The sequence below is a fragment of the Agelaius tricolor genome, unplaced genomic scaffold (assembly GCF_023055355.1).
Source record: "Agelaius tricolor isolate 1412-34295 unplaced genomic scaffold, bAgeTri1.0.p SCAF_11, whole genome shotgun sequence".
NCBI lineage: Eukaryota > Metazoa > Chordata > Aves > Passeriformes > Icteridae > Agelaius > Agelaius tricolor.
The window spans coordinates 900,542-926,723 of NW_027269271.1; the positions used below are offsets into that span (position 1 = coordinate 900,542).

The 26,182-nt window shown below is 50.8% G+C and overlaps 1 protein-coding gene across 8 annotated transcripts in view; it reads right to left on the reverse strand.

Annotated features, from left to right (window-relative positions):
- Positions 1-1,405: 1,405 nt before the first annotated feature.
- PACS2 (phosphofurin acidic cluster sorting protein 2) overlaps positions 1,406-26,182 on the reverse strand; it is a 77,312-nt gene continuing 52,535 nt past the window's right edge. For 5 of the 8 annotated variants that reach the window (XM_071435712.1, XM_071435711.1, XM_071435716.1 and 2 more), the window contains 8 exons: positions 24,313-24,421; positions 22,429-22,461; positions 17,709-17,751; positions 14,345-14,387; positions 13,060-13,195; positions 9,652-9,878; positions 7,058-7,171; positions 1,406-6,107 (listed from right to left, as the gene is read on the reverse strand). In XM_071435712.1, the coding sequence (XP_071291813.1) occupies positions 5,989-6,107; positions 7,058-7,171; positions 9,652-9,878; positions 13,060-13,195; positions 14,345-14,387; positions 17,709-17,751; positions 22,429-22,461; positions 24,313-24,421 (824 nt within the window). In that variant the 3' untranslated portion in view covers positions 1,406-5,988. The remainder of the gene's footprint in view (positions 6,108-7,057; positions 7,172-9,651; positions 9,879-13,059; positions 13,196-14,344; positions 14,388-17,708; positions 17,752-22,428; positions 22,462-24,312; positions 24,422-26,182) is intronic. The other 3 variants (XM_071435717.1, XM_071435715.1, XM_071435713.1) reach the window with 1 other exon arrangement.

A 26,182-nucleotide genomic window follows, 5' to 3' on the forward strand; every position in this document is an offset into this window, starting at 1 on the left:
CTGTCCCAGTGCATGTGAATGAGGGAGGCTCTCCAGGCCCATTGCATGCAACCTGCTACACTCTGACCCAAAATCATTCTTGTTCCACCCAGCCCTCATTTCTTTCTCCTCTTTTCCAGGCAACAGCAGAGTGTGCCAAGGGCACTTGGGTTGGTGCTCTCCCTGCTGATGTGGGGCTGGTCCTCTGCTTCCCCCAGCAGCACACGAGCCTTCCCACCACCCCAGGCCTCTCCACTCACACCCATATTCACTTGCTGAGACAAATTCCTCCACGGGTTCTAAAAGGTGTTGCTCAGGATGTGCCTCTTTCATAGAGCCAGGCCATCAGTGCAAGTTTATAGCTGAACCTGTGCAGAAAATACACAGCCAGAACACAGCCTTCACATGTTTGTCTTCCCCAGCTCTCCCATGGTGCCCCCCCATTTCACCACCAGCCATTTCACCACCCCCTCCGTGGCTTTAGGTGCTGTTTCTGCACTCCAGAGTACTGATCTTGCCCTCTCCTGAGCTACCCCCATTCCTCCTACCTGGAATGATCCAATGCTTGCTCTGTGCCACCATGTGTGGGCTTTGTGTCCCCTCTTCCAGCAAAGGGCTTGGGCCATAAATGCATCTGTACCTGGCCAGGCCACGCAGAGCATCTGAGCTGTCCACAGAGACCCGTGTCCCTTGAGAGCAGCCTGGCCTGCTCTGAGGGGCTCACCACAGCTCTTTGCTCCACCAGCTGTCACCCCTCCACCCCTCACCCTTGGGTCAGGACAGCGTGAGGATACAGGCTGCTCCAGCACAGCATTCCCATTTCTGCCTCCAGCATCCTGCATCCTAAGGACCATAGCCTTCTTCACCTTCCTTCCTCAAAACAACAGCTTAGGTCTCCTCTTTCCTTCCTCTCTTCACCTTCTGACTCCCCAGCACCAAGCCCAGGTTCTTGGAATCCCACACATCCCTGTTCATCCTACAGTCCTCCCAGGAGCACACACAGCTTCAGGCTCCCACAGCCTCAGTGTTCCCCCCAAGATGCCCCCCTTGGTACCCCAACACCACTGTGTCCATCCAATGCAGCCCCCAGATGAGAAACAGGCACCAGCCTGGTCTTTCCCTGCTGAGTAGAGGTGAGGACTGAGTGCTGGAGAGGGCTGTCATATCCAGGAGAGCTGCAGGAGCTTGAGCAGATCCTTCTGGGAGAGGAGGCAGCTGGGAGAGCAGCAGGGCTGCAAAAACTACAGGAGGGCTCGGTGCTGGGAAGGACGTGCCAATCCACCAGCTCTGCCCTGGATGTGGCAGCTGGATAAATAACACAAGAGAATCCCCAGGGCAGAAAGCCATGCTGCTGTTTCCTCCTGCAAACAACTGCCCCAGGCATGCCAGAGCAGCCCCTGCTGAGAGACGACTCAGGGGACGGGTGTGTGCTTTCATGTCCAGTTTTATTAGTGTTGCATTAGTACCATAAAATAGTTGACGAGGTCGAGCACGTTGCAGTTTGTTCCAAAAAAAAGGCTATTTACATTTAATCTGTCTTCATAAAAAACAACCCTAGAACCCAAACAATACAACAATGAAACAGATGGACAGCTCGGGAATCTACACAGTGGTAACGTCCCCTCTCATGCCGCGGTCCGGACAAGCCTGGTGGCACGCAGCCCCGGAATTCAGGCGCTTCCCCACGGCTGGGGCACGTCCAGAGCCAGGCAGGCCACACTCCAGCCACTGTCCAGCCAGGGCTGCAGCCAGCAGCTGGCTGGATATGGCCCCAGAACAGTGGCCCTCTTCTTTAAGGAAACCAGCAACCTGCTGCTTCACAAGTTGGCACATCCCCTTCTGCCCCAATCTGTCCCAAAGCACCAGAGTGATCCTTCCTGCAGGAGCCAGCCCTGCCAGGAACATCTCCCATGAGAATACCATTGAAGAGGCTCCAGGAAACCTCCAGGAGATGCTGCTGCTCATTTCTGGCCTTCTCCTGCCAGGTTAAGCCCAGAGAGAGTGCTACATTAAAATGCCACCACTCAAATATCTGCTGAGATCAAGATCCCCCAGATGAAGGGGACAGACCCATCCAAACTAATTTCCAGAAAGCTCCAGGGCCCCAAGCCCTTTACAGCAGCATGGCCCCACTGTCCTAATCCCAGTTTCCCAATCCCTTAGTACACCAAGCAGCAGGAAAAGACCACTGGTTCTGCTGCCTCTTTACATGATTTCCCTCTCAACTTTGGAGACTCCAGGTGCAACATCCTGTGCCCTGGCTCTCCAGTGCTCCCGCCAGCACACGCTGCTGGTGAGAAACATGACAGGACCTTTGCTGCAATCACAGGTTAAGCACAGGGCAGTGTGGTTCCTGGCTGAGTGTGATGATGGGAAGCAAACAAGCACATCTCAGCCCCAGAAACCTGCCAGCCACCTACCCCTGCCCTCTCTGCAGGATAAAGCCGCAAGCTTTATCTCGTGTTCTAACTAAAGCAGCAAAACAGCCAAAGAGACCACGGGTCTCCCCGAAGTCATGTGTAATTCAGGAGGGCTCTGCAGTCACCGCTGCCACGGGAAGTGACAACTGGACTGGATGGGAACTGCAGCACGGAGCTGGACCAGCCACACGAGATGTCCCTGACACCGCCAGTGCCCACAGCAGAGCCAGCCCTGGCTGAGCGCTGACAGGGCTCAAGCCCAGCCTTTGTCTCCAGGAAACTCAAGCCAGAGGAGCAGGAAGCACTCAGGGTGCAACATGATGCCACAAACCCCTTCCATCTTTCATCTGCTCTCCGGAGCTGCTAAACTAGGTCAGCTCAGCATGGAGCCAGCCACTCCCAGAGCTCACCCCGAGCCAGCCGGGGGCCTTGCCCACAGCAGCTGGAAAAGAAACCAGAGCTCCGAGAAGCCACAGCCAGAGGGGCAGGAGAGACCGGCCCTGTGGGGGGCTGGGGTGAGCTCTGGGACGCAGAAAGGGACACACCAGGGGACACCACCTTCAAAGCACCTCCTGGCTAGAGATCCACTCAGGTGCTGCCCACCCCAGGGCCTGCCTTTGCTGTCAGACCACACAGCTCCAAAGCAAGCATGAGGGAGATAGCCCCCCTGAGTTTCTTCATTTGAAATGTACCTTCCCTGCCCAAACAAACTCTCCAGAGCTGAACACAGAGCTCTCTGCTCTAAGCCATCCTTCTGCACTCGCTGACATGGCCACGACCACCCAACCCCACAGGCTGGCACAGCTCTGCAGGCACCGGCCCTCTGCTGCCCCAGAAACTTTTCCTCATGTCACAGTGGTGATCCTTCAGGTCAGTGGAGCTCACTCCCAGCAAGAAACTTCCCCAGAAACTGTGGGGAAGTTGGGAAACCTGAGATCAGTCACTCATTCATGGGACCAGATCTAAAGCTCCTTCCCAAAGCAGTCTGAGCCATGTGCTTTGACACTCATTTTTCTTAGAGACAGAAAACTGTTTCCACTCTAGACAGGGAAAGAAACAGCTGCACAAAGTGGCTCCACAGGAGAAACAACAGAGGCACAACAACCTGATCAGAGCTGTGCCACCAAATTTGCATGCCAGCCCTTGCCTCCAGGGCCAGGAAACACCACAGACCCACTGGGCACACAGCTGCCCACAGGCAGGCCCGGCCTGCCATGCTGGACTCCCTTTGGGATAACAAGGCTGAGGAGTCAGGATGTTTTCTTTCATGGAAGACACAGTTCAGAGCAACAACAGCTTTCCACACAGGGGAAATCAAGCCCTCAGGTGTACAGAGAGTCTCCTGATGAATTTGCTTGTATAAAGTCAGAACAAAACACAAACCAACATGAAATGCAACGAGCAGAAGTGTTTCTCTCACACGTACACACACACACACACACACAGAGAACAGCAGGGCAACACACATTTGATAGGCAGGACTCTGGAAACCCTGTCCTAGCTACCAGATTTCTTCTTTACAGTAGGTTGAAATACAAAGAGGAGCACAGTGATGGTTCTCCCCTCACCCCCCAGTAAACAAAGTTATTGCAGTCAGTCAGTCCAACCCACCTCTGCAGCAGCACCACCAGAGCTGCCCAGGCTGCACACAGCTGGAACCCAGCCCAATCACCCTTGTCACACCAGTGTGAAATTCGAGGGAGAAATCACACACTGACTAATCTCTTTTTACAAAGCTTTTTTTTTGATGCAACAGCCTCGATAAAGATGTGATGTGCTTATACACCCTCTCCCACGCTGCTGCTGCGAGGCAACGCTGTACAGCCCCAGAGCATCAGCTCAGGTCACCCAAAAACATCAGCTGAGGGATCACAACAACATCCCCCTACAGCCCAGCTTCTGCCACAGCCAGGAGCCAGCCCACAGCAGGCAGGAGGAACAAAGTATTGCAGCTAGACAGTGTGTCCTACCCAGCAGCGTGCCACCAGGCTGGGGACAGCATCCTCCTCACTGCGTGGTTTGAAGGGAATACCCAGGCCCTGGCCACAGAAGGTGCCCTTGTGCTGGGAAAGGTTTCACGACATCAGCTGGTGAAGCAGCCCAAGCTGTGACAGGCACAAGATGCAGCTCTCACCTCAGAAGCTCCCTGCCAGCAGAGCATACCACCAGTACCTGCCCTGGGAGCCAGCTGGTCCCCACGCAGAGCAGGACCTGCCATGCAGCGCAAAGCAGGCTCCCCAAGCCTTTGGAAACCCAAGGGTAAGGGATCAGGGAAAAAAAAAAAAAGAAAACAGTTGAAAAGCATCACTGTCCTCAGAAAGTGCCTTCTGGAAATGCTCACAGAGCCTGGCTTGCCCACAAGGGGGGACCCAAAAGGGCCCATCAGAAATTTCAGTCCCTTAGCCTGAAATGCCAGAGATGTCTGTTCTTCCACACGGCAACAACACCCTGCTCCCCATACCCCACCCAGCACCTGACAGAGCAGCCCGTGCCACCTCAGGTGTGCAGTGTGACACATGGGCAGGAAGGCAGCTGGACACACAGAGTGCCTGGCTGGCTCCCAGTCCAGCCCCTACAGTGATGCATCACTCCACAGACAACGGCTCATCTTCCTGGGTTTGTGGGGGTTTTTTTGGCAAATTAATATTTTTCCTGTTATTTTTTGTTTTTATTTTATTTTATTTTTTTAGAAAGCATTAAAAAAAATCTGCAGCTGTTGAAAAAAATCCTTTCCCTTTCGAGGCTGGACGAGGTTTTATTGACAGGTAAATAATCGGTGTGAGTATGTAATAGCAGCGACCCCACTGACGTGGTGCCCCTCAGCAGCACAGCCAGCTGGGGAACACAGAGACTGGCCAGGTTTGGTCATTGTCACAGACCTGGGACACGGGAGTTTCCTTATACTTAGTGATTCCCTAATTCCTATTCCTGCCCAACCCTCCTCAGGCATCGCTTCAGCACCAACACCTGCCTCTCCCTATGGCAGGCTTCATGCTCCGAAGGGGATCTCCTCTCCAGACCTCCCTAACTCTGCAAGTGGCTTTGTTTTCCACACCAGACAGTTGAACTCCCTCCAGACTCGCTGATCTCTCATCCTTTGGCAGCAGGAAGAAAGATTGGCCATCCTTTTCTCCTAGAAATACAGAGCGGGGGCCAAACGCACGTAATGCACACAATCTTCTGCAAAATCTGTTCGAGCTGATCCACGGCTCCCCCAGCCCACTCACACCAATGAGGTCTCAGGTTAATAAGCAGTGCAGTTACTCAGCTATCTGCTCGTAAGTGGTAGGTGTTCTTGGGCAGGTTGCCTGCTCCTGCCAACTCCCCCACGACTTCACGTTGTCAGCACATCTATATTTAAGACTGGTTTGTTGGTTGGGGGTTTTTTTTGCCTTTGTTTAAAGGGGCTTCCTTCCTTTGTAGTAAACTTAAGAGTTAATAGAAAAAAGTAATTCAAAAGTAATCCAAGCACATCTGTAATTAATTCTGCAGGAGAGGGCAGAGCGACGCGAGTCAGAGTTGGCACGCAGTTCCTGGCTCCTGGTGTGCAGTCCTCGGGATGGGCAGAAGGTCCCTGCGCCGAGCACAGCTAGAAGTTGGATTTGGAGTGTCCAAATATGCAGATGGGAAAGTGCTTGACATGAGAGGACCACTGTGCTGCCAGCTGAAAGAACTTGACGTCGTTCCACTCCACCCCATCGATCAGGACTGCAGGGGAGGGTAAAAAGAGAGCAGAGTTAGGAAATGCTGAGGGAAAGTGGCCAGCCTGAGGTGGCTTTGGCAGAATTCCCCTGCAGTCAGCAGAGGGAGGCCTGGCCACGTTCAGCTGCTCTGCCCCACTCAGCTGCACTCACAGGGAGAAAGGCTGAGGAGCACACCAGGTTTGGGGAGAAGAGCTCAGGTTGTTGTTCCAGCATCGCTCACTGACACCAGAGCTCCCCACACTGCTGATTTCAGTGTCACCTGATCTGGATTCTCAGATTTCCTCGGCACACCTCATTTTCTTTTTTGGGCAAATGTGCTCTTACAGAGATGGACATCAGTCTCTCCTCACTGGCACTCTCACTAGGACATCCACGTGTCCCAAAGAGGTGACACATGTCCTGTGAGCACCCCTCATGCCTGCCAGTCTCACAGGGACCGGGCCAGGATGAAGGAGGTGACCCAAGCGGGTCCCTCTGTTGGGGATTACTAACTGAACAGGCCACAGGGGTATTTTTGCTCCTGGATGCCCAGCTCCACTGACAGACACTCCAGGTCTGTCTACAAGAGGCATATATGGCTCCTGCTGTGGCATGAGCATGTGTCAGTGTCCTGCCCAGAGGGGCAGCCACAATGTCACCACCTGCCACCAACAACACTTGCACCAGATGTGCAAGAGAAGCAGGGGATGACAGAGAGGGGAATGGAGCCCTGTCCAACCCTTGTCCTTATCCAGAGCACTGACTCAGAGCTAGCTGTGGGAGGATTTTCCCACATCCCAGACCTATTAAAGCCTTCCCCCATGCTGGGCACACCAAAGCCCATTCCCCAGGAATATCCCCAGCATGCTGGCTCTAGGGCACAGGGCAGGGCACCAGTCCAGCCCTTTGCCTGGAGGACAATCACAGCAGTGAGCCTTGCCCCAGCACCCCCAGGGATGCAAGTGCTGCACTCACCACGCAGCATGTTCTGCTGATGTTTCGCTGTGCAAATCAGCCTGCTGATTCCTTCAATACACTGGCTCTTTGACTCAACCTCCTTGTCCTTTGTTTTCTTGGGCAAAAACATCACTGGAAGAAAAGCAAACCAGCACAAGGTCAATCTGTGCCACTCACAGGAGCTGCACTGATTCTTGGTTGAGCTTTTGCATTTAAACATTCCTGTCTGAAAATTCTTACTCCTAAGATCCTCCCTTTTTGGCAGGAGTCTGTCAGTGCTGAGCACCATCACTGATGCACATGAGCATCTTATTCCTAAATGTCTCTTTGTGAAGCCTTCCCAGCTCATAATCCTGACCCCAAAGGGCATGAGCTGGGCCCTCTGTTGGGACACCATACAGGGGAAACATCTGCATCTGCAGTGCCAGGCCTGCTGCACTGACTGTGGCCCCACACAGCCTGGGCTGCACAGACACCTGGAGAGCAGGAGGGATTACAAAATGGGGGCAGCTGGTGGGTAGGGAAGGCATAAGGAGAACTAAAGGGTCCAGCTCCCCAAGAACTGTCCAAATGCATGAGCAAAGATGTACAAACTGGCTTCACAAAAGCTGGTGGTGTTGAACACCTCTGCTGCAGGCTGGGCCATCCCCAGGGAAGAATGTTTGGAGTGTCTCAGGACTGCCTGTCCCACCAACAGGACACTCCCAAAGGGTCTCACCAGGGCTGGCAGCTCAGCACCAGCAGGGCCACAGCTGTGCTGGCCTGGCAGTGACCTGGCTACAGGGTTGTGCACCCATGTCCTGCAGCCCAGGAGGCCCTGCCAAGCCTTCTCTCAGAGTCCACCCAGGAGTGATTCCCAGGCCTACAGGCAGAGGATGTTGTGAAGGACAACTACTGGCAGGCAAAATATAAATGCAGAACTGCCTTGTGCTTCCTTGAAAATAATTTGTTGCAGAGCTGTTCTCAATTTCTAAAATGTTTCACATTACCAAGGCCAGGAGCAAATACAAAATCACTGACAACATTCAAAATGCCATTTTGTTAGTTTGGTTTGAGAAAATAAAGCCACGAGTTTAAGAGCAGGAGAGTATTAATCTTCCACTTCCTCTTGACCCACAAAGCATTCTGTGCAAAAGCATAAGAATTATAAAATCATGGAATTGCTGAGTTGGAAAAGACCTCCAGGGTCATTGAATTGAACTGCTAATCTAACACTGCCAACTGCATCCCTAAACCATGTCCCCAAGTGCCACATCTATACATCTTTTAAATACCTCCAAGCATGGGGGCTTGGTGGCTTTGCCACTGCCCTGGGCAGCCCCTTTTGGGGCTTCACAACCCTTTTGGTGAAGAAATTTTTCCTAATAGCTAATCTAAATCTCCCCTGGCAAACCTTGAGGCTACTTCCTCATGCCCTGTCTCTCATTACCTGGGAGAAGAGACTGACTGCCACCTTGCTCCAATCTCCTTTCAGGTAGTGGTAGAGAGTGATAAGGTCACCCTGAGCCTCCTTTTCTGTGGGCTGAACACCCCCAGTTCAGCTGCTCCACCCAGGACTTTGCTCCAGGTTCTGAATCCCCTCGGTGGCTCTTGTGGGGTGGTGGGTGCAGGAGGAGAGAGGGAGGCCCCAGACTCCAGTTCAGGGGTACTCCTGTTTTGTCACCTCACAGGGATCTGTGATACTTGCTGGGCTTTTATTTTCCCTTACACGTCTCTTTCATTCTCTGTGGCTCTTTTGAGCTAAAGGCTCATAGGATGGGGATATCATCCCAGAAAGTAAAGCTATCCCAAGTTTCCAGCACACTGCCAGAAAGAAGGGGCTCATTTACCCTGACTGGTTCTGGGGCACAAGCTGCCTCTTATCTAATCCAATATCCCAACACAGCACCAGCAGGCTCCCAAGGAACACAGGCAAACTGTCCAGGCATGGCCTTGCTCTGTCCCCACCTTTGCTCTTTTGGGCTATACCATCCTAGCTTCAGCCACCAGGGTGAACACATCCCCTTTTCACCTCACACAGAGGAACCACCCTTCCAAACCCTATCACTTCACACAGTCACTCCTCAGCCACTGATTCGGACTTGGGGGATAAAAATAGGACTGAGGTGCTGCAATCCAGCACTGACAAGTCAGGCAGTCCTGGAGCAGCAGGACAGGGACAGAAGGATGCTGAGTTTGTGAAGTCCCCAGGACAAGGTGAGGGATGAGGAATCTGACTCCATGTTCTCAGAAGGCTGATATTATATTATATTATATATCATATATCATATTAAATTATATACCATATCATATCATACTAAACTTATACTAAAGAAAGAGAAAGATACAGACAGAAGGCTTAACAAGAATGAATAATAAAAACTCGTGACTGACTCCTCAGAGTCTGACACAGCTGATGGTGATTGGTCATTAAGTAAAAACAATTCACAGGAAACCAATTAAACATGAACCTGTTGGTAAACGATCTCCAGACCACATTCCAGAGCAGCAAACACAGGAGAAGCAATCAGATAATTATTGTTTTCATTCTTTTCTGAGGCTTCTCAGCTTCCCAGGAGAAAAAATCCTGGGGCTTTTTCAGGAAATATGACAGGGACAGAAGGACACCTTACCTTTCTTGTTCTTCTCTTTTGTCACCACAGTCATGGACATGGTTGGCGTGGTGGCGATCTCGCCGCTGGCAGGGAGCCTGCTGACCTGCAGGGACCGGAAAGTGCATTTCAGTGTGTTTTTGGTGGTGGAGGGGTCCTTCTTCTCTGGGTCTCTCTTCCTGTCCACGGGTGGAGCTGCAATCCAGTAATCCACCTGCAGGCCCATCAGCTCGGCACCGAGGCCCTGGCTGGGAACAAGAGGAGGTGGTAATTCCTGCGTGCCTCTCAGCAGGGTTTTGTCAGAGTGGCTGCATTGCTGGTCAGAGAATAAACTGCTGGCTCTTTGGGCAATCAGGCTGTGACATTTCACAGTGAGACTCGGCAATTACAGAAGCCCAAGAAGCCACCCCTGAGAGATGCAGCCTGGGTCCCACTGCACAGAACAGTGTCTTGTGAGCTGAGACAAGCTGACCTGCTGCAGTCACGAGGGTGAGCAGTGGGAGAGGGAGCACACAAGCACTTTCCTTAGACAATGCTGAGTTCTGTGACACAGCAGCAAAGGCAGCTCCTGAGGTGGCCCAGATTACTTCATCTTTGAGTGGGGAAAAGAGGCTGTAAGCACCTTGCTGCTGCCCCCTGAGCACTGATGAGTGACTCTGTCCAGGCACAGCACTGCCAAAACCAACTCAGCTGGGGTGAACAAGGACTTGGCAGGTCCCTCAACATCAGGCACTCAATTCCCAGTCTCCCTGACTTGCTTCTTGCAACTGCCTATATCCCGAAGCCTTGCCACTTGCTGGGGAATTCCACTGTTGGGAAAAAAAAGTTCTGCCAGCCCTGTGATGTCTGCTAAACAACAGCAGATTTCAGGATATGCTCTCTTGTTGAAATCTCCTTGCATCATGTGGTGGCAGCTGTGCATCACCAAAACATGCTGCCAGCCCTTTCTTGAGCCAGCAAAGGTAAGATGAGCAGCCTGGGAAGCTCCAGCCCTTTCCTGCCCCTGCCTCTCACTGATAACCCTGAGGGGAGCAGGGCTTCACCATTCAGCAGACCTACAAGTGTCAGCCTATACTTCTTCCTACACAGTGACAATCAGCGTTGAATAATACACAAGTACCAGACAAAAACCTAAATTTATCTACCAGTCTGTGTCCCCAGTTTGAGAAATGGCAGTTGTTAAGGAAGATAAATCTGTGATCTTGAATGAAATATGCATCTCTCTGCACCACCCGTTGAATAAGGAACTCAAGGTAAAACAAGGACACCCCATCCCTACAGTCCTCTCAGCAAATCATTTCCTTTTCTTTGCCATTCATTCAGCTAAAAGTCAGACTGCAAAGCAGAGTTCATCTTTGGTGACTAAAACCAGGGTTTTGGTTCTCAGGGCAATATTCAGAAGTGAGATTCTTTAAGGATGATGCTTTGAGTTGCAAAGCTCCTTTGCATCACATTTCTCAACTCAGTCATAAAGACAAAGCATCCCAATATTCACCAGGCCCAGGCAAGATTTTATGTTCCCTTCTCAGTTAAACACATGGCTCAATCATTCAGTTTGGGTCACCCTCCACCCCCTGTGCTGTCACTTAGTTAGAGATCAGGGAAGATAGAACAATGTTGAACCTGCAATTCCTCATTTCTTGATGATTTTGCCACACAGTATGAAACCAAAAAGTACCAGATTCCTAGAGCTGGGGTATCAGTTTCAGATTAATCACATCCATGGCTCACAGCTTTAATACCCTACACTCTTGGGGGCACCAGTTTCCAAACCACTTCCACCTTTGGAAAACCCACACACAAAGCTCACACACAAGAATTCAGTTCTGCTCCCTGGAGCCTGCCCAGCCCCCAGCCCTCTGCACTGCCAGCCAGCTGCTGCTGGGGCACAGGGGCTCTCCTGCCATCCAAGCACAGGGATACACCAGGAGGGGCCTGGGGAACTGGGCCCTGGCACAGGTGAATGGGCACTAACACCTTCCAGGGCTGGGCACCTAAACTGGCACTTTCACATCTCCATTGCCTCCTGTTCAAAGGGAACTCTAAAGCCATTCTAAGAGGTCAGAGGTTAAAGGTCGCTGCAGGGCACCCTGGGGTGGGATGAAAGGTCCCCATTCTGTCCCCAACAGGGACAGCAGGGGATGCTGCTTAGGGAGAGCACCTTAGCCCAGCCTCAGAGCATGCCCTGGCACTTCCACAGCCTGACAACCACGGGACTGGGGATGCTAGAGGGGAGTCCCTGACACATCCTTTAGTAGCCATTAATGGATCTGCTGTCTGTGAATCTGTCTGACCCCTCTTTGACCTGCTGATGCTGCTTCCACAGAAGCAGCAGAGGCAGACGTGGTCCCTTCCTCTCTCCCTTTTAACTGAGCTCTTGCAGTGTCACTGTGTGCCCCCAGCTCTTGTGCCACAGCTTCAGAGAACCCCAGAATTGCTGGGGTTGGGAGAGACCTCTAGAGGTGACCCATTCCAACCCCCCTGCCAAGGCAGGGTCACCTGGAGCAGGTGGTGCAGGGATGCATCCAGGTGGCTTTGGGATGTCTCCAGAGAGGGAGAGACTCCACAACCTCCCTGGGCACTTGTTCCAGTGCTCTGCCACCCTCTACAAACCCAACCCCCCCTGACTTTGCACACCTTGAGTGGTTTATCACTTTCCTCTCCTCTCCTAAACTGCAGAGTCCAAATGTTTCTAGTTTCCCCTTCTCACAAGACTGCTGCTATGTTCCCTTAGAGGCTCAGGGGAGTTAACAAAACCAGGGGGAACTTCACCAAGTGCCTCTGAGTATTAGAGCTGCACACAGAGTGTTAGACAGCTACAACAATGTTTTGTGCAGCAACAAAATGAAGAGTCCTGGCCAGGGCAAGTCTTACTGACAGCTTTCTAAGGGTTTCCTCCCTTCACCCCTAAAATTTTCAGCTAAACCAGGGCTTAGTATTACCTGTAGGTGCAATCCCCTTGCTGTTCAGATGTGCTTTCAGGCACACATGTGAATGGGAGCTGCAGTTCCACTTTACAACTGCCAGCATTACCCTCACAGAGAAAGTCATCAGCTCCTTCAAAAGTCACTCTGACCTTCCACTCACTTGGCCTTTACAAACACAACAATCATGAGGGATTAGCCTGGCACCCACGTGTCCTAAGAGTCAGTAATTTTTTTGAATACATATCTTCCCAAGAGAATCCTGCCCTTGAGACATGCAGCCTTCCCACTAAGTGCAAAATCCCCCCTGCCCTCCCCAGCCCCTTGGCAGCCTCAGCAAGGACACAGTCACTCCAGAGGCAAAAGACGTGAAGGAGAAAGGTGACAACTCCAAATGTTTGTTAGGGATGAAGGAAGAACTATTGGTTTTCCTTTGGAGTTCTCAGCCACGTGTATGCCAGATAAGCCAACCAATGGAGCTGTAAGGAGACAAAATATGGTTTACCTTGGGGAGGAGAAGCTGCCTGTAACAGATGGTGAGGAAGGGGGCGTGGGGGAGGCTTCTTTCACAGCAGGAGACACGGAAGGCGGGGTGGAAGAAAGGACAACGGAACTTGAGGGAGCTGCGTCATCAGAGTCACCTTAAAAAAGGAAGGGAAACTGTTTGTCTGGGTTTGTCTCACAGCACAGAACACTGGGATAAAGCTCAATCTCCTTGTCCACGCTCCTGCTGCACAGGTTTTGTTCAGATTTAATCCAGAGGTCAGCTGGCCCATCAGTTCTGACTGGCTCCACACTTCTGAGGAGCTCTGTGTGTCTGGGTCCAAGGCAGACACAGACACTGACACTCCTGGGGCTCCTCCTTTGGCACCTGCTCTCCAGGGTTTGCTCCCAGCTGATTTTGAGCCTCCTGCACAGCCACAGCCCAGCCCACTGATCTCCTTCCTACAGGGAATCTCCCCCTGCAACCACTGCAGGGCAGCACCCCTCTTGGAATCCAGCACCTCTGGGCGACCACAGGGATCTCCCCCTTCCATCTGCCTCCACAACCAAGGTCTCATCCCCTTCCTGCTGGCCCTTTAGGATGGTGGGAGCACTGTGGCAGCAAGGAGTGACCCACAGAAGGGCTGCCTCCATGCACAAACCTGTGTGTCACCCAGGCCACAAGAATCTGGGTTTGATAGTGAAGCAAAACAAGAAACAATCCCAACACAAGGAAAACAATAGTCCTGTGCATATGGAGGGAAAAAATAAGTTTGCATTGACAAAACAGCACCACTCCATGTCTGTGTCTGTAAGCAGACAGTATCCTTCTGCATAACAGCTTTGCACTCCTCCAGTAAAAAAATGGGTCTAAAATTTTGCCCACCCTCAAGTTCTCACGCACTGAGATCAATTTCATTCAGCAATTGAGCCCACTGCAGGGAGACAGGCATGAACTTCTGATGAACCGCCTCCTCAGGCTGAAGCAGGAACCTCAAAGAAGTGTAACAGTGAATCCACCCCACTGACAACATTAGAAAAATGGGGTTTGCAGAAACGTGAGAGTAGAGCTTCCCTGGATGTAGGTGTGGGAATTTCAGCTGGCCTGAAGCTCCATGTAAAGTAACAAAGAAAAAAGGGCCTCTCCCGAGAGAGGGCTCTCTTTCTGCAGACAAACCACTGGGAGCTAATAAAATCCAACTCCACCTCCCAGCTCCAAGGCATCAGTGATGGATGAGTCTGCCCAGCCTGTGAGGTCAGGCTCCCATGCTGCAGCACACAGAGAGCACACACAGGATGGTCCTTACCTGATGTTGCAGAAGATTGTTCCACTATTCCAACCTTCACCACCTAAAGGGGGCAGAACAGAAGAGCTCTATCAAACAAGAGCCCCCTGAACTTGAGGAACCCAAACCCCAGCCCTGAGCTCATCTCTGCACTCCCCAAGGCACTGTCCCTGCAGTCAGAGTAGTTAAGGAGTCCTCTAAGAGCCTGGCAGGTCCTGGCAATGTCCAGCCAAGCAGTGCCAGCTCACAGCCCTGACCTGACCCACACAAAGGACAGCACAGACCTGCCCAGCTCTGCAGCCCATCAGCTCCAAGCTATGCCAACTACAGGGAGGAGAAGGGTCAGAAATACCCCTTCAGCACTGCTTGGATGCACCTGCTGATTACAGACACACTGCTTCCATTGCTCAGGAGCAGCCCCTTCCAGGTTTGAGAAGAAACCACAGAAGCAACAAAGTACAGTTTCTGATCAGAGTTATCCATTCTCTAAACAAGAGAAGTGCCCAACAAAGAAGATAAAGCCCCTACCAAAGCCTCTGGAGGCAGACAGGGACAAACCACCACATGAACAGGTCAGAATGATCCAGATCACACTGCAATAAGGGCACAAATGTGTGTGGCCAGTCACCAGCTGGTACATCAAGATTAATGATAAATGTCACTGGCAATAGCTTGTGGAACAGAACATGCTGCAAACAAACTCCCAAGAACACACCATGCCTAGAAAGATAAAGTGGCCCCATGTGATATAAAAGCAGAGACCTTCTGCAGTGATAATCTGCTATGGTACACAGGGATCATCACTCTTAACACTGCAGAGAAGAGAGCCTTTTTAAGGTCCTTAAGAAACTTGTCTCCATGGATAATGTCTACCCTACACAAATGCTGACAAATGGGAAAGAGCTGCCAAGGGAGCTCAGGTCAATAAAAACTGCTTTAGAATGAGCACCGATGTCACACAGGCTGTGTGGTTTGAAAACAGAAGGTCATTAACTTCAGACATGACCATGTCTGGACCACATCTCTAGGGAGCACATTTCTGTAACACAGGGTCCAAAAAAAAAAAAAGAAAAAAAAAGTTAATTCTTAGAAGCAAAACGCTTTGCAGAGTTTGGAGGGCAGGGAGACATATGCTCAACAGTAGATCCTGGAGAGTTGTCAGGCTCTCTGGTGGATTCTCATTTAGATCCAGTCTTGAAAAAGCCACCATGAATTCAGCAGTGTGTACACAGGCTCCCTGAGGGCTCACAGGCTTGGAAGAGGAGGCTGCAGCTCAGTTTGGCCAGTCTCCACCCAAAAAACAGACAACAACTCAGGCTCTGGAGTGCAGTAGCCATTTGTGCTGTATGTGTTAAATGCCAAGAGGATATTCCACAAACTGTCACTGGCTGTGAACAAGGGGAGCAGGGTTAGGGAGGGACAAACAACACAGAAAACTGCCTGCAGCCACCTTGATCTGCAAGCCAGGCAGGAAATCTCTTCTGGCCTTTTCCTCCTTGTTGGCTGACTGAAGATGCTCAAGTTCAGACACATGGGAGGAACAAAAGGTTAAACACTTTCCCTTCCCTGCACTCGGGGAGGTGCATAACAACACTGCAGCTCCAGCAGGGCTCCATCCAGGAAAGCTGCAACAGCCAGCCCCCTGTCCCTCCAGGAAGAGGCACATCCTGTTAACTCTCCTGGCAACTGGCTGTCAGCCCACAGCAGTCTGAGCCTGGCCCCTTGCAAGGCTCCACTCCCACCACTTTGAGCCCAGCTGAGCTGCCCTGCCCATTTCTGGGTCAGAGACTGCACAGTCCAGCTGCAGGACACCAGGTTTTGCACCCCAAAAGCCCAAGAGTGCAGCCAACATCAGTTGCAAACCCAGAAGTCACTGGCTCCCTCTCTTCCTTGTCCAACAGCTCTGAGCAGGCTGCAGCTGAAGGGAAGAGCCTCAGTGCTCAGACTTTGTGAGACACCTGCAATTGGCCTTTCACTCTCTCCAGATGTGTTTCACAGGGCATTACGGTGTCAGGAATGCTTCAGAATCAGGAGCAAGCAGCACTGATTTGACCCTCACCACCAGTGACACAGGAAGTCATTCTGTTCTTTCAAGGCAAGTTTTTTGGGGAGCTGGCAATGGTATGTACACAATAAAGCAATTCCACCACTTTCAGATAACCAAATCCAGACTGGAAAAGCAGTGCTAATGTCAGGACGACAATCATTTCAGAGAAACTGGATAAACACTCTGAGCCCCATTTGCTTGCACAAAATTCAGGACTAAATCAGTCCTGAAAAAAAGCTTGCAGAGCCCAAAAACAGTCTGGGATGTTCCAAGTCCTCTAGGCTTTCCATGTTAGTGGGAAAGGTGAAACGGCTGTTTTGTAAGAACAGTCCATCAGTAGAAATTGCAGTCCATGGGAGATACAAGTTGCCAGCAAAGCTCATCAGCAGGGCACAAATTGGGGAGATGTGTCTCTCTGCCTTTGCAGAAGGCCTCTCTCCATCAACAAACAAAAGCAGCTTGTCATCTCAGGAATGCTGCAGAGAGACACTCTCACTATGAGGAGACACCAGAGTGAAAGCAGGGTCAGCTTGAGGGCAAGAGAGACTAAGCTCTTTAAATGCCATGGGATTTCAGAGGAGCTCTGACACACCGAGGGACACAGAGGGGACGTGTCAGGGTCACACTGAGCAGGCCAGCACGCAAGGCAGCAGCAGGAACTGGGAAGAGGACATCCCAGAGCTGAAGAGCAGCCAAGGGATTTCTTCTGGCTGCAGGTCAATGACTTTACACCTAAAACTTAATGAATTGAAGAGCATGATCAAATAAGGAGAGGGAAGCTAGAAAAGGCAAAAAGCACATAGTGCACGAAATACAGTGACAGAAGAACAAACATGGCCCTGTCCAGACACTCTGCACCTCAGATGGGAACACTTAAGGACAGGGGGAAAAATGAGGGACTATCCCAAATAAATAACAGTGGTATAAATTGCCTTCCTGCCGGGATGTACTCCTTACTTCCCAGGAACAGATGGGATGCTAAGAGGATGGGAGACCATCAGTGACAAGCATGCAGAGAAATGACACTGGAATAGCAAATTTGGCCAAAGCAATCAACCAGGGCAATGCTAGGCACAGCATCCCTATGATCAGGTTTCCAGGGACACATCATATTCCTGTCTGAGAAGGAAAATACACCCTGCAGTTTATTAAAGTGTCTTAGAGGTTTGCTTAAATATCAGGCAGCTGCATCCAACCGTGAGACAGATTTTCATGCTGATAATCTGCCTTAGAGCACCCAATGGCTTCTGCTCCACTCCAGAAACCTGGTAAGTTTAGGTTAACACCTGAGAACATATTTCAGCTTGCTTGAGACAGCATCACCATGTCAACACTCACCCCGACAAAGGGAATGAACTTCTGCGAAGATTCTTCGTCGGGGCTAAAGGCAAAGAGAAGAGAGTTGTTAGCAGCTCGCCTCCATCCCGCACCATACTCACTCCATAGGTGGCATTCCAGCATGCAGCAGGGACAGACAGGATGCAAGCGCCAGTCCAGCCTCTTCTCGAGGCCCCTGCCGGCACCGGGAGCCTGCAGGGGCGGCAGGAGCACAGCCTGCGGGGGAGCACAGCCTACGGGGGAGCACAGCCTACGGGGCAGCACAGCCTACGGCAGTCTCGGGGGGAAAGGCTCTTCCTCCCTCCCTCACGCTCCACAGAAGAACATGCTTGGATGGCATGGCAGTCACCACAGACACACGGCCTCCAGCTGCGAGGAAATGGATCTGTGCCACCACAACACACAGCGCTGGGTGTTTCTGACTGGAGCCCGGGGCGCTGTGCCCGCACGGCCTCCCGGCGTCCCCCCCTGGAGCCGGGTGCCACGGCCGGCACATCTACTGTGGGGCACATCTCCCATGGAGCCGGTGCCACAGCCGGCACGTCCCCCTTGGAGCCGGGTGCCACGGCCGGCACGTCCCCGAGCCATGGCCCTGCCGCGTTACAAGCCGGGACCCGCCATTACTGCTGCAGCACCAGCACGGCCGCGCCCTCATGGCCGCGCCCTCATGGCCGCGCCCTCATGGCCGCGCCCTCATGGCCGCGCCCTCATGGCCCTCCCTGCTGCCGGCAGCTTCCACGGGCACAGCCCCGGCACCGGCGCACGCAGCCACAGCCGGGCCCAGCCCACCAAAGGGCACACCAGCCTCAGAAACAGCCGGAGACAACACCACACACATCTGGAGAGCCACTCTGCTCTGGGCCCCGCCAGGAAGCAGAGGGTGGAGAAAGGCAATGAAGGCCACAGTCAAACCCAGCAGGAAAGAGGAGGAAGAGATGGATGAGGAGGAACGCAGGCCAGAAGGGCCTGCAGAGCCATTGCTCCCTTCAGTGGCAACAGAGGTCAGAGTTGGACCCACAGGGTGAGGAGAAGACCACAGGAGCACATCCACATGTTTGGAGGAGCTACAGTTCAGCAGAGGGAAGTGACTGCACAGGCAAGACACACATTTCTCAGTGACTGAGCACAGGAAACAGGTAGGAACCACACAAACACAGACTTCTCATGTTTCTCTTCCTGTGCATCCCCCAGTGCTCAAAAAAAATCCATCCAGCATTGCTTTCATCCAGAATTTAGCTGGGAGTAGCATAAATACTGCAGATCTTTCTGTGCTGTTTCCAGCACGGATCAGAAATGCACCAAATGCACAAAGGTTGTTAACCTGTGTGATCAGCACAGGTTGGACACTTTCCTCTAAGCCCCAAGGAAAGGATGCCATAAAATTGCAGTGAACATGACTCAGCCAGAGCTCCCTCTGGTCCAAAGCAGAGCACGACTTTGCAAACAGCGTCTCGCTTTGGCTCAGCTCTGCTGATCCATCTTTAAGGCAAAGCCAGGGCCATTGCTCCCTTCATACCTCACACCCTCAACACATTGTCCTCAAGCACAGGACAAAGTGACCAAGTCCCTGATTCCGTGCTGGAAGGCAGGAAGGTCCCATCTTTGTAAACACCTCTGCAGGGCCCAGCAAACACATCTCCTACAAACAGCACATTTCCAGCTCCAGGTTTGCAAAGGGAAAGGAGAAAACCACAGAGCTATTGGGAGAGGCACAGAACAGAGGCTCAGCTCTCTTCTCTTTCCTTCAGCTCCTTGGGCTTGGAGGCTGGCAGAAAGCGAGTCCCACTCACCAAGCACCACAGCCACCCAGTCATCTCTCAGCTACTGGATGGCTTTGCTCCGAGCTCTGAACAAACCAACCATGTCCAGTTCCAGCAGAAAACTCATTCTTGTTCCCCTGAGAGCTCTGATTCCCACTACAGAGAGCTCAGGGCCAACTCTGAAATACATCATTTGCTTTAGCCACCATTTTTCAGGGCCCACAGCGATGCACAGGTTGTTCCAGAAGCAATCCAGCTGGATTTCAGCTCAGCCAGCCTAGTCCTGTCACATGCCCTCCTGGAACTCTGCTCTTGCTCATGTGTCTCTGGAAATGCAGCTTATCAAAACAGCTGTTCTTCTTCTGGATGAGAGAAAATGTGAGATGACCATGCTTGTTCTTCATTTCTTCCTTCATGCTCTTCCCAATTTTTGTTCTTCAGGATCTCAAGATCCCAAAGCATGAATTCAGAATCCTTTCACCTTGGTAACAGCTGTTTCGATTCTTCCTCCTATCACAGCCCTGCAACTAAAATATCCCCCAACTCTGGAAAGGCAGCTTCCCCTCATTACCTCAGCTGCACAGATTCCCAGGCTGCAGAGGGTTAAGTCCACATGTCCAAGGCTTTTTTTATTTTTACCCACAGGGCTTGTGAAGGTCCTGGTACCTCAGCTGTAATTTAAAGCCAAATCTGGCCCAATTTTGTGATTTTTAGCAGTAATTGATGTGTCATATCTCTAACCAGGAGGATCTCAGGCACCACCTTTATTCAAGTCCTGAAGGAGGCAACAGGAAAGAGAGGACTTCTGTCACTGAAGGACTGTCAGGCCTGTGGGCCATTTCAGGCCAGGCACCACCACCAGCTCTTCACTCACCTACGACATGAAATCTGTCCAGCCCACTGGGCAACCCCAGCTGTCAGGTGGCTAACACTGTCCTGCTTCCACCAGGGCCAAACCAAACAAGGGACAAAGCAGCACCAGGTCCTCATGACACATCACATGAGTCTCCTCTCAGCCTTCCCAAAAACCTCCTTTCCAGCATCTTCACTTTCCTGTGGTGGGCTGGACATAACCAACAGGACATCCATAATTTCTTGAGCCTTGACTCTCCTCTGTTGCACTCCTGTTGCATTTGCAGCAGCTGCCCAAGGAGTTTCCTGCAGTAACCAGCAGATAAGATGAGCTCTGCTGAGCCAGAGGAGGGAGCAGGCCCCTCTCGTCCAGCCAGATTCAGGTCCAGGAGCTGCTGCAGGGTGTGTTTGAGGAGAAGCACTCAGAGCAATGACCTGGACTGCTCAGCCACTCCCCTGCAGGGCCTCTGAGACACACAGCAGGCAGGATCAGTGTAATCTGTGCTCCCTACTGCCCAGCAGCCCTTCAAACCAAGGGAACTGGGAGCAAGAGCTGGGAAGTGCTCCCAAAAGCTTTTGGTAAACACATAACCAGGCAGGCAGTGATCCAGCCCTTGCCCTGACAAGTGAACAATGCTTCCATTTCCAAGAGCCAGGCTGCTCCCCAGATTCATGCAAGGGCTATCCAGAAGCCACAAGGCATGAGCTGTGCTGGGCACTGAATTACAGTGGGTGACACCAGCCCAGCAATCCAGCTGCACTGGGAATGTGTGAGAGCTGACGCCCAGGCCTCAAATACCAGTGGATTTCTTTCAAGAAAGCAATGCAGAGACACATCAGTGACATGCCCCTCCTGGTGAGAAGCCCACCCCATCCCCAGGGTCTCAGCTCCCCAGGTGTTGCCTGGATTGCACGGCTCCTTCATAATTCAGTAACCAGGGCTTCTCCCAGAGCTCACAGACACAGTCAGTCACCCAGTGTAACTCAGAGGAGCTGCAATGGCACTTCATTTCCTTTGTGAACACCCTTCCTCACAGCCAGCCCCTGTGCTTTCAGGTAAGGTCAGCAGATGCTGCAGAAGACCAGGACAAAGCTTTGGCACCATTGCAGTCCATCACAGGCAGTTCATGCGCCAACCTTTGCCATGACAAACAGAACAAGGGCATGGGGAGAGAGCGGGGTCAGAACAGGAACAGCTGGCAAGAGAGTTGTAAAGCAGCTCATCACATACAGCTACATCCTAAACACTGGCTGGGCTTTCCTTGCACCACTAGGACTTGTTTAACAGAGCAAATGCCAGGATTCTGGGAGAATTCTTTTGCAATGAATTTGTAGGTAGTGCTGCTTGTTTCTACCTGGACCACTGCCTTGAAAGCTGGCCTTGGAGAAGCCATTCACCTCTGGCCTCAAGGGGGAGGGAGTTGCTGTAACTTTGTGTGCTGAGTACAAACTAAAAAATGCCCAATAATCATATGATTCAAAACAGGGGACCCTGCAGAGCATGGGGGTTTGGAGGCAGCTCAGAGAGCACAGCTCCACTGCCAGCACACATCTGTCTTCTCTTTCTTAAGCTCAGAGAAATCCCACATGTTTGGGGTGCTCTGCCAGTAAGAGACTAATCCTCAAATTTTTGATTACAGATTTGCTGGTGTGCACTCGGACACTGCACAGCTGATCCCCACCCTGAGCCACTGAGTGCCACCTACAGCACTCCAGCTCCAACAGATGGGAACTGAAAAGCCTTTACTCAATCCTGATCCTTCTGGAGCTATGCTCTATCTTTTGATGGCTAAGGGAAAAGGCGAGGAAAAACCTCCACCTTCTCCATGTTGTACTGCTGTACTGCTCTAAGCTACTCTCTGAACAACTCCTTCATTCCCACTCAGTCTACATCCTGGGAACCCAAATGTGTGGTCCAAAGGCACAGCAGTCACTTTCAACGCTGCAGGCTGCCAGCAGACGCCATGGTTTCAAAGCAGTGAGCAGAATTCAACCCAAAGCACAATCTGTGCATCCCAGACCTGCAGGACCTGTTAAACAAGGCACAAATCACCAGTTCACTGGGAAAAGAGAGGAGCTGGGAGAGGGAACCTAAAAGGAACTGATACCTTATGGTAAAATCAAAATGAAAGCTCTTTTTCCTTTTCAGCAAGCAACCAAAGAAAAAGATAAATGTGTTATTATGTTATTATACTTACAACACAGTGATACATTTGTTTAGATAGTGCTAATGGAGACACAATTTCTGTGTTGCTTTTAACAATATCCTTTCTAAATTGCTGCCAGTGACAGAGACCCCCATTCCTAAAGGAAGGCACACAGGAGACAACTGCCCATGCTCCAGTGAAAGCCTCTGGCTCACTCTCCTTTGCTCACAGGGCACTGACCTGAAAGCAGAAGTTATTTTAAGGCAGACACACAGAAATACTGAGAGATTGCAGGTTATGCCAAAGTCTGGCTGAGTTCCAGAAAGCTCTCTTCCCAATAACCTCCTAAATGAAAACTATGAACTGCTTCAGGCATGGCACCAGAGTCCAAAGGGTGTCAAACCAAAATGGATCAGACCAGCCTGGTAAAGCAGTCCTGCACACTGCTGGGGGGGAAAAGGGCAGAGCTTGCTCAAATACATTTCAGTTGTTTTCCAACAAAGTGCTGAATTGACCTTCTGGACACATTAAAAAGTCAAAACCTTTAAATGTGTTTTAATGACACAAATGAAGCTGTAACAGGATGGAGGAGGCAGTGGAAAGCAGTGCAGAACCCAGCACCTGAAGGGTGCAGAGGAAGAACTAGGCAGCCTCAGAAGGGATTCCCACTGCACTGGGGTGTCTGAGCTCCCTGCTGGTAACCAAGGTAAGCCTTCACACCAAAAACTAAATGCAGAACTGAAGGCAAGAGCTTCAAGTGCTCTGTAGCTCTTTAAATTTCATCCTTATTATCATGTTAACTTTACCAGAAGTCCACAAATACATGAAGAGACTAGACTAGTGTCTTTTACTTGACTAGTCAGTCTGGAAATACAGGAAAAACATGTAGGTAGAATGGGTGAAATTTCACTGAATCATTTCTGCACGGTAATGTGAGAGCAGACAGGAATTCCACAGGAATGCAAAAGAAATATACTATGAGAATTTCCAAAAAGAAGGGGGAAAAGTGATGCTACCCACACTTTCAATTTCTCCCAATTCTTAGACAAAGGAGACACTAATAAGGGATGTTAATGGACCAAAAATGAAAAATCAAATAGAAGTAATTAAAAATTAACAACATCCACATCTCATAGGGAGTTGCTAGTCCCTAACTGAGGAAACTCACATCAGCTGAGTTCAAATCTATCATTCTCCTCTGTCCCATGACAGAAATGCTTCTCTACCCTTCAGTGACAGTTACTCTTCCTCCTGGACCATGGCCACAGGAGGCCCTACCTACTCCTGAATCTTGTTTTCAGGCCCCAGTCCTCCCTCTTACAGCCTGCTTATCCCTTAAGAAAAGCTAAAATGAAACCTAGTGAATGTCAGCCCTCCCCAGCAGGAGTCCTGGTAGCTTGCAACTGCCAATCAACAAGGATTTTGTCTCTCCTGCAAGAAGCTCTGCTATTTACACTCCAAAAAGAAAGGGGCTTAGTTCCCTACATGCCAATGTAAAAAAGGTCAGGTCTCACAGAAGATACTCTGTGGGAGAATGCCAAGGTATAGTCTGACACACCTAAGGTCACTGTGGTGAGAGATCTCTGGAACCTAAGCACATAAAACCTGTCCATCCCCATCCTGCTTAGCCTGCACTTCCCAAAACCTCTTACATCTTCAAAAAACAGAATCTCTGCACTTAAAGTAACCCTGCTGCTGTAGATTCCCTGAGTGGGACACACTGCTGGGTGCAGGCTCCCAAGGGCTTTGCTGTTTGGTTTTCAGACTGCTGGCACGACATGAGAAAAGCACTTTGCTCTCAAGCAGCAGCTGGTGCTGGGAGCCAGCAGGACAAGGGGGCCATACCTCTTCTGTTTGTAGGTCAGCATGGCTTCAGCAATGGGCAGCTGGTGAGCACAGTTTGCCCCTGCTATGTACTGAGTTATCCGGGACACGACGTCGGGCGCATCCGAAACTGCAGAGAACACAGGGAAAAGCATTCAATGACTGCTCAGACCATGCCAGCCCTGGCCTCCACCTGCTGGTGGTGCCCAGCCAGCTCTGCACCTTGCACAAGAAGCTCTGCCTACCCCAGAGCACAGTAAAGCTGAATCTGTACTCAGCATTTCTGACCAAATCGGGGGTCTTTTAGATTTGTTAAAAGCTTTTCTTTGTCCCTGCCCAGAGTCAGCTTTAGACATTTCATGCCTTGGCTGCAGGTGTCTGCTGAATAAAGTGCCTGGCCATGTCTCCCAGGTGAGCTGCTCTTACACCAGCACTGAGTTACCTGAGTTTCTAATGAACTCATGGCCCTGCTCAGTTGGCCTAAAAAGACCGAGGGGCACACAAGGGTAGGAAGAGCACAAAGATCCTGTGATTTTGTGAGACTGTGGTTCATTCAAGTTGACACAAAGACATTTCCTAAATGCCTTCCATACTTCTTTGGTTTCAACCAAAGAGCCTCAACTGTGAGATCCCAGGAACACAAGTGACCTTCAGCAGGCACTTCCATACTTTAAAATGGGCATTTCAACCCAGACTCTTTGTATTTGAACAGTGAACTCGTAAGAGTTATGGTTCTCTGCCAAATCTTCTTGTGCCATTACAGAGTTCCTGTGCAGCTGCCACCACACAGACAAAAATGCAGAATGTACAAAGTCTGCACTATACAAAAATGAAGTGGACTTTTCCTTATAGCAGACAATCAACTAAGGAACAGATATGGCTTTTTCTGGGTTTCTACAGGTAATGAAGTATTCCTAATTCAGACACAAAAATCAAGTCTGTATTGACATTTTTCTGCATTTTTAAGTGCACCAAGTAATTAAAGGAAATCAGTTCCATACACCAGTTCTTCCTTGAATTCAGGATTAAGGGAAAGTGTAGCCTGGATAGCACACTGGGAGATTTCTAGTCCAGCCCCCTGTTCCAAACAGGGCTGACTTCATCCTCAGAACAGGCTGCCCCAGGCCTTGTCCAGCCATGTCCCCATCTGCTGGAAACAGCTCTGAACAATTACCCCTGAAGAGGTCTCTCTCCTCCTGTCATAGCTAGAGGACTTCCAGGAGCATCCTGGGAGTCTCAGGAACTCTGCAATTCCAACAGGGAGAACCACATTGCAACACTCATGGTGCTACACAAGCTTCAAAGCTTTTTTCTTCTAATGAAATTTCTGTGTGGGCAATGCTGCCACAACAGCATCAAATCTCAAGCCTTCATGTAGCCCTGAATGTGGCAAATCCTCCTTTCTCCTGTTTCCTTCCATTCTTGAGGAAATGGAGGAAGAAAGTCTAAGCATTCATATTTTAAACAAATTAGTACTTCAACTGAAGTAAGGCTTTAATCTGGCCTAGAACAAACTCAGATCAGAACAGGAACTTGTTGGTCTGACCTAGGGCAGCTCCCACTCGTTACCACACTGGTGAAGAACAAAATTCTTCTTTAATGAGAATGTTTTCAAGTCTGCTGGCAGGAATTTTCTCACACACAACTAACAGAAGTTAATCTTCCCAGAGCTTCCAGTTTTCCAAACGTTTTAGGCTGCACAGTTCCTGAAGGAAAGCAATGTACTGAACTTAGGAGCAAGACCTCCACATCAAACAACAAAGCTGAGAGCTAGGTAAGAACAGCATGACTCACAGGCAGCTACTTAATGCCTCTGAGAGCCAATAACTGATTGCAAACCACCATGGGCAAGACTTAGAAAGGTCAGCATCTGAAATGGGAACATGGTGTA